This window comes from Salvelinus fontinalis, chromosome 18, assembly GCF_029448725.1.
Source record: "Salvelinus fontinalis isolate EN_2023a chromosome 18, ASM2944872v1, whole genome shotgun sequence".
Taxonomy (NCBI): domain Eukaryota; kingdom Metazoa; phylum Chordata; class Actinopteri; order Salmoniformes; family Salmonidae; genus Salvelinus; species Salvelinus fontinalis.
In genome coordinates, this window is record NC_074682.1 from 8,365,154 (window position 1) to 8,373,549 (window position 8,396).

Here is an 8,396-nt window from a genome sequence, read left to right on the forward strand (position 1 = left end):
CTGTCATGCTTGTGTTTATACCATATTACCATTGGTACACATGTCGGTTTAAACTTTTGATCACATGTACATCCCCCGGGGTTGCTGTGTTGAGTACACCAGGTCCCGGAGAAGGCCCTGTGGCAGGATGTCAAACTGGTTGTGCCTTTCTTTGTAAAGCTCTCCTGCCCCAGGAGGAACCTTGTGCACAGGTAAGACGCATCAGCTCATCCTTCACTCATAGACGTGGCTGACTGTAAAATCATATTACTTCTAAATCAGCGATCCCAGTTAGTGGTAATCATGTGCCACACAAACGCCATGCTATTATTGCTATTGGCAAGAGCATCCCCATTGGGCAAGAATTGATTGAGTCACCATTGATTATTTCAACATACTGGTTATCACACAATATCAATAAAGCTGATTGAAGTTAGATTAATCGTTTTTTTTTTTGTCAGGTTAACCCTGATGTCAACTAACTATTGACTACAGGGTTTCTAGGTGTGGTTAATTTTAAACTGTGGGCAATTATGAAGTATCGATCAAAATGTAATGTTCGGTCTTTGCCAGGTGGGTAACTTCTGTCTATGTCAAGACATGTTCCTTTTAATCTCTCTTCTACTTTTCCATAACACACTGTCAGGCTAGTGTAGTCAGTGCTCTCTCTTACACTGTTTTTTGATACTATTAGGTTGTGACCCTGTGGCCCTGTCAAGAGTATGGCCCTCTGGTTTTGTCATTATGGCCCCTACCAAAGAAACACAGTCTGAGTCCAGAGAAGCCTCCTCCACAGCCGCGCCATCGCTCTGTACTGCGGTACCAGCTCTCTAGCATCAGCACACCTTACACAACCGAGAGCAACCCCCCCCCCCCCCCCCCCCCCGTCGTCTTATCTGGTGTCCTGTGTGAATTTAAGTATGCTCCCTCTAATTCTCCCATCTCTCTCTCCCCTCCCAGAGGACCTGAGCCTTAGGGCAATGCCTCAAGACTACCTGGCCTGGTGACTCCTGGCTGTCCCCCATTCCCAGTCTACCTGGTCGTGCTGCTGATCCAGTCTCTGCTATTTTGCCTGTGGCTATGGAACCCTGACCTGTTCACCGGACCTGCTGTTTTTGACCCTCTCTCTCTCTACCGCACCTGCTGTCTTGACCTCTGAATGCTCGGCTATGAAAAGTCAAAAGTCATCACCCGGCACAGCCAGAAGAGGACTGGCCACCCCTCAGAGCCTGGTTTCTTTCTAGGTCCCTGCTTTTCTAGGGAGTTTTTCCTAGCCACCATGCTTCCACATCTGCATTGCTTGCTGTTTGGGGTTTTAGGCTGGGTTTCTATATAAGCACTTTGTGACATCTGCTGATGTAAACATGGCTTAATAAATACATTTGATTGATTGATTGTTTGAGGTCTCTACCACTGCCAGAGGCTGCTGCCACGAGTTTTGCCACAGCATTGAGGAGACCCTGGCTTCCCCACACATCTCTCACATGGAGAGGATGTCCCTGGAAGGAGGGGATACTCTTGGCCCGAGCTATGTTGTCCTTGGCAGATGAATAGCATACCTAAATCTCACCTACATACATTCTAGGTTATATTTATTTAAGAGCAAGTTGTGTTTTTAGTCAATAATTCACTTAACCGTCAACAGTTCTAAAGTTAAATTATCCCCCATCTCAACCTCTATAAGGAATTGTGTTCATGTTTATTGGTCCAGCTAATGGATGTGGTTAATTTGACACAGCTGATTTTAACCATGTGTGCTCAAAGACAGTACAGTATGAAGATAGGCTAAAACTGCTTCTCCAATCCCACTTGTAGGCGACGTTGGCTGGCTAAGCTCATGCGTAGAAACATGTCATCGGCTATCTCACACCGAGCTACGCAAGTGCAGGCCATCAAATCAAAGGCACTACTTCGATATGTTGTTTTTGACATAAATGAAAACTTGTCACTTTCATGAGGTTGGAGAAATAGCATGTTCAACTACTTAAGGCATTGACTCAAATGTAGGTTGCGCCTTAAGATTTTTGTCTTCTCAAACCCCAGCCTGGTCTGTATCGCAAGCATTCCCAGAAGTGTCACGATGTTGCGCCTCTGGGTTTAGAAACTGTGCCCAAATGTTTGTCAGAGAATGTCTGTTAAAGGGCAACTGACCCTAAAAAACAACTAATCCCTTTGAAAACGGCCTATGTGGCAACAATATGAGTCAAACATTTATTCTAGTGTCAAAATTGACTACAAAGTGTAAATAGGATAATTTTGGTCATAAAATCAGTCTCGTCTAAAATGGAGTTTGTGACCTCGGCGCATCACAATGACCACGTTTAAATGCACACCAATAAACCATTATTGGGGATTATTATTATTATTATTATTCGGGATACTCAAGTATTCTTTTTTAGTTGACACACAGTATAAAATTGCACATTTTTTATTAGTAGTTCATCCTTTGACTGAAAAAACAGAAAAAACAATGAAACTAAAGATTGTACTCAAAAAAAGTGTAAATACACATTTGCTAATTTCCTTATATGAACTCTAAGTAAAACTGTTGAAATTGTTGCATTTTTATATTTGTTTAGTATAATTTGTTTATTATACTTCCTAGAAATATTGCTACATAAAGTTCTGTTCAATAGCTTGATTTTCTTATTCTTTCAGGTGAAAGGTACAGGGGTCATAAGTATAATTTCCAGAAACAGGGCATTACCCTACAGGGGTGGGCAATTCTAGTCCTCAAGGGCCTGATTGATGTCACAGTTTTGTCCCAGCCCCAGCTAACACACCTAGATTACTCATCGTGGAATCAGGTGTGTAGAGCTAGGGCAAAAACTAAAATATGCACACCTTTGTGTCCCCAGAACCAGGATTAAGAATGAGGAATAACCTATGTACCTGTACCTTGTAGCAGGGTAGTTAGTGAATGCAGTTACAGTACATAGTACTTACTATCACTAGTGGTCCTCTGTGGCGTAGGTTGGTAGAACATGGCGTCTGCAATGCCAGCATAGCGGGTTCAATTCCCGTAAAATGTATGTACACATGATTAGTTGCTCTGGATAAAAGTGCCTGCTAAATGGCATATTACATTTTATAATTTAGGTAAATACAGAGTGTACCAAAAGTGGTAAGAACTCCATATTGCATTTCCATTACTTACTAACCTGTAAACATAGTAATTACACAGATTGCCCTAGTGTAGATTTACAGGTACAAGGCCTACTATAAGTGTTGTGTGTGATGTTCCCCTCGTGACTTGCCTCTGGGTTGCATTTTCAGTCATCTTTAAGTAATCTATTCCATTTGTGTCACAAGGAATCGAGGAGCACTCCATGTGCTTTTACACCACGAAGAATGTTCGGTTTCCCCTGCAGTCTTTTTTTGCACGTGACGTATCAATGATTATGATCATCATAGTTATGCAACGTCTGATCTGGATTAACCTGAAAAGCAACATAAATGTCATTAGAAACATATTTGGTATTTCTTGATTCACCTGGTGACAGCACTGGGGTTACAGGTCATGTAAAGCAGAGTCTAGTTGGGTGGAAAACATGTTATAGCTTTTAAGAAAACAGAAGGCTGCCTCTCACCTCTGGTGTTGTTACCTGTGTCTGGGTGAAGCGGTCTTCTAAGTAGCGGTGGCCCAGGCCCATGATGTGGCCTTTGGAATGCCTGGAGAGACAGGCTACTCTGGCTGTGAAGTCCAGAGTGAAGGCAAGCTTGACCAGCTCCGGGGCGTTGTCGGGCCCAGATCCAGCAGTGTGTGGTGCATGGCGGCTCTGGCTTGTAGGTGTCTCTGTCTCCACGTACGTATCAGCTAACTGCTGGAAGGTGCTATAGGACAGCTTCTGGAAGAATGAGCTCAAGCTGGGGTTCTCCTTCAGCTATGGAGAAAGGACATACTTTCACGAGCATAGAATATAATACGTTATCTATTAGGAAATAGCAAGTTTAGACTAAAGTCCAGACCTGTTTTGTGCTAACATTCCACTTCTTGTAGTCTGTGTAATTTACCAAACATGTTTGGCAAATGACAGATTACAAGAAGTGGAATGTTAGCACAATCAGACTGGTACCCAGCCTATAGCAAGCTGTGCTACATGTGAAAGATGCATTGAGTGTCAAAGAAAGACTTAAGTTTCTCAAATGCAATCTTTTTTTTATAGGTTATAAACAGAAACCTTGCTATCAATGAGGTCTCCTTGCTGCTTCATGAGAACAATTATCCTTTTGATGACGTCCTCTGGAAGAAATGGATAGAAAACATACAGTAGGTAAACATACAGGTAACTGCCAAAGATATACAATACTATATTTAAAACCTCCATGAGATTGGTGTCCCCCTCCCGCGGGATGGTTGAGCTACCGTGCGCTAATGTGATTAGCATGACGTTGTAAGTAACAGGAACATTTCCCAGGACATAGACATATCTGATATGGGCAGAATGCTTCAATCCTTGTTAATTTAACTGCACTGTCCAATTTACAGTAGCTCTTACAGTGAAATAATACCATTCTATTGTTTGAGGAGAGTGTACGGTTATGAACTTGAAAATGTATCAATAAACCAATTAGGCACATTTGGGCAGACTTGATACCCCATTTTGAACAGAAATGCAATGGTTCATTGGATCAGTCTAACACGTCGCACATACACTGCTGCCATCTAGTGGAAAAATGTAAATTGTGCCTAAACTGGAATAATACATTGTGGCCTTTCTCTTGCATTTCAAAGATGATGGAACAAAAAACAAAAAAAGCATGTTTTTTCTTTGTATTATCGTTTACCAGATCTAATGTGTTATATTCTCCTACAATAATTTCACATTTCCACAATCTCAAAGTGTTTCCTTTCAAATGATATCAAGAATATGCATATCCTTGCTTCAGGTCCTGAGCTACAGGCAGTTAGATTTGGGTATGTCATTTTAGGCGAAAATTGAAAAAAAGAATCCAATCCTTTAACCTTTATTTAACTAGGCAAGTCAGTTAAGAACAAATCTTATTTACAATGACGGCCTACACCAGCCAAACCTGGACGACGCTGGGCCAATTGTGCGCAGCCCTATGGGATTCCCAATCACGGCCGGTTGCGATACAGCCTGGATCACAACACCAAAAAAATAAAATCTTAATAGGGTGTTGGGCCACCACGAGCCAGAACAGCTTCAATGCACCTTGGCATAGATTCTACAAGTCTAGGACTCTATTGAAGGGATACGACAACATTATTCCATGCGAAATTCCATAATTTGGTGTTTTGTTGACGGTGGTGGAAAACGCTGTCTCAGGCCCCGCTCCAGAATCTCCCATAAGTGTTCAATTGGGTTGAGATCTGGTGACCGAGACGGCCATGCATATGGTTTATATTGTTTTCATGCTCATCAAACCAGTCAGTGACCACTCGTGCACTGTGGATGGGAACATTGTCATCCTAGCCATGGTAGCCAAAATAATGGCCTGCCCAGCATTTTCATACATGACCCTAAGCATGATGTGATATTAATTGCTTAATTAACTCAGCAACCACACCTGCGTGGAAGCACCTGCTTTCAAAATACTTTGTATCCCTCATTTACTCAAGTGTTTCCATTATTTTGGCAGTTACCTGTAGTAACTCTACATTAGACAGTAACATACTTGTGTGATGTGCTGTATTATATGACCTTTACAGCTTTATACATAAAATGTGTATGTTGCTATAGAATGGGGAAATTTTATTATGAATATATAAGAAATCAATACTCATAAGAACATTGATACTTACCATCTGTAAGAGCCGTCTCTGTCTCTTTCACCTCATGCACAATCTTCTCCAGCTCTTCTGAAACTTTCTCATAGTACGAGTCAGTAGGCCCCACACTCAAAACCGCTGTAAAAAGTAACAAGAACGATCATTGCCTTTTGCAGTCTTTTTTTCATGCAATAACTGTATAATAACGGGACTACCAACTAGGGCCCGAGTCAACTAGGGTCCAATTTCCCGAAACATTATTAAATCGAGTCCAAGTCCGCATTGAAATCTATTTAGCGTAATAAAATAAATCCTATTGAATAGCTACCAAAAAGTAAAGTTAACATTCATCATAAATATAAATAGTTGATTCTTCCGTCTACTGTATCTGTGTTTACAGGTCTATATTTCCAAAATGCTTTAAGATAGGCATTATCCTGCATTGTTTGAGTTAAGGGGGTGTGTCACAATATCTACCCCCCTTAATGGTTTTAAGCTAAACTGATTGCAAATTCCACAAAATCCTGTTTGAACAAAAGGACAATAATAAGAAAACACACAGTACAGTGTGTGATAAATGATTTGGGTGCCATGTCCTCACAAACCTACATTCAACTCCAGTTATGTCAGTGGTCTTGGCCCTGTCCAAAGCCAATGGTCTCTTCACAGACCCTCTGTGGCTGTCAATCTTGATTTTTCTCAGAGATAGTCTCCTCGTGGAGTTACTTTGCCTTATGGATTTCTTTTTCTGCAAGGTTCCTTGTGACTGTCCATCTTTCTCTGTACCAGACTCCTGCTCGTCTTTCTTGTCACTCCCCTTCGTCGAGAAAAAACCCAGAAAACCTTTCCAGAAAGAGGTATTTTTGCTCTTCTTCTTGCCCTTTTTAGACTTGTTCTCCAGTTCAGTAGATGTCTCAATGTCAGGAATGTCAGCAGGCTCAGGGATTTCTACTAGAGACACATTTGGTAAAACAACTTCCTCATTAGGTGGTGTGCTACTGGCAATGCCCTCGTCAGGTGTGCTGGGCTCCAAGGTGATCAAGGCGTCACTAGAATGCCGACGGACTCTTATGCATTTCTCTGGCAGTGTCACCCACTTCTGAGGCGTTGTTGGTGACCTCTGGTCCTCACATGTCCCATAATTTAAACTGATGCTGCGCTTCACATAGACCTCCAAGAGGCGACAAGTGTCATTGTGGCCAAGAGATAGCAGCTGGGCGTTTTTGGGCATCACCTTTTCTGTAACCTCCATGACTAATACCTACAATAGATAGATAATGCTAATTATTTGTTTTCTTCACTACTGTAAAAATGTCTAGATTTATAAATGTTCTTCATTCAACATTATGAGATGTCACATTCGCAGAATTGTCTTGTATGTTGTTCTGGTTGGTGTGGTTTCACTTTTAATGCTCAGCCTAAAGTAAAGTCTGCATGATTTAAATTGTTCATTTAAAGTTTCATGAATTGATTAACTTTGTAGCCAACAGAAATCCGGCTATAGGCACGATTAGCACAACATTGGGTCTGAATACAGTAAATTCCATAACATTCAGAACAGTTCTTTGGTCATAGTATATTACGCATTACTGATTTCACTTCTTCCTGAACAGTTGGCTATTTACCAGTGCCATTACCCCTTTCAATTAGCCATTTCCTATGTTAATATGTCAGTCGACAACATTAAATAATAGAATATCGTAGGTAGGCTAGTAGGCTACTCACCTTTTTACAGTCTGTCTAGCGTTTCCTTCCCTATAAATGTGTTGATTCCGACGTGTTGTCTTGGTGAGATAGGTCCTTGCAATACGGCATCCTTAGGGACGTCAAACTCTGACGTCACCCCAATGAAGTTTACATTTAAATTGGTTAAATTAAGTGGTTACTATTAGTGCAGCGTCTACCAAACTCGGGACTTTTTGCCCTAACTCTACACAGCTGATTCAAATGATCAAAGCTTGACGATTAGTTGATTATTTGACTCATCTGTGTCGTGCTAAAAACAAAACGTGCTGCCCTTGGGGGACCGAGTTTGGGGAAACCCTGGTTTAGGTTTAAGTAAGGGTTATGGTTAGCGTAAGGGTGAGGTAGGGGTTAAGGTTGGGATTAGGGTTTCGGGTAGTGACGTCTCAGGGATCCCGGATAGCACTAATCGTGAGATATATCTACACCTAAAAAATATATATATTTTCACACCCATGTTTGCACCAATACACTAGATAACATATTGGGGGAGCTGTGTTCAAGCTACAGTGCCTCCATCTTGGCACTCCCCCACCGTTGTAAAAAACATTTTGGAAGCTATAGAAATGCATTTATTAATGCCTACATTTGTTTTTGCCTCCTTAATGCATACTTTAAAATTATATTACCTGAGCTAAAAATAAAAATGTTGAAAATATATACAGTCCCCGTCAAAAGTTTTAGAACACCTACTCATTCCAGAGTTTCTTTATTTTTTACTATTTTCTACATTGTATAATAATAGTGAAGACATCAAAACTATGAAATAACACATATGGAATCATGCAGTAACCAAAAAAGTGTTAATCAAAATATATTTTAGATTTTAGATTCTTCAAAGTAGCTACCCTTTGCCTTGATGACAGCTTTGCACACTCTTGGCAATCTCTCAATGTTTGGTACTCATATTGTTGGCTGAGGAAAGGTACATTTTTAGGGG

The 8,396-nt window shown here is 41.0% G+C and overlaps 1 protein-coding gene across 2 annotated transcripts; it reads right to left on the minus strand.

Annotated features, from left to right (window-relative positions):
- Nucleotides 1-2,389: 2,389 nt before the first annotated feature.
- LOC129814901 (uncharacterized) lies at nucleotides 2,390-7,773 on the minus strand. Of its 2 annotated transcripts, none has more exons than XM_055868049.1 (6): nucleotides 7,439-7,773; nucleotides 6,323-6,974; nucleotides 5,747-5,851; nucleotides 4,161-4,222; nucleotides 3,585-3,863; nucleotides 2,390-3,419 (listed from the first exon to the last, which is right to left on the minus strand). In XM_055868049.1, the coding sequence occupies exons 2-6, from the start codon at nucleotides 6,963-6,965 to the stop codon at nucleotides 3,372-3,374; spliced, it is 1,137 nt and encodes a 378-aa protein (XP_055724024.1). In that variant the 5' UTR covers nucleotides 6,966-6,974; nucleotides 7,439-7,773; the 3' UTR covers nucleotides 2,390-3,371. The 2 variants fall into 2 exon arrangements, with proteins under 2 accessions (XP_055724024.1, XP_055724023.1); XM_055868048.1 differs by having other exon boundaries at nucleotides 3,570-3,863; nucleotides 7,439-7,772.
- Nucleotides 7,774-8,396: the final 623 nt, after the last annotated feature.

Bases quoted from the DNA above. Each gene is read 5' to 3' on its own strand.
- LOC129814901 (XM_055868048.1), bottom strand. From the start codon at position 6,965: ATGGAGGTTACAGAAAAGGTGATGCCCAAAAACGCCCAGCTGCTATCT. The intron at 4,223-5,746 runs GTAAGTATCAAT...CATTTCTTCCAG, and splicing joins AGAGACGGCTCTTACAGATG to AGGACGTCATCAAAAGGATA. The intron at 3,864-4,160 runs GTTTCTGTTTAT...CTTTCTCCATAG, and splicing joins GAGACCTCATTGATAGCAAG to CTGAAGGAGAACCCCAGCTT.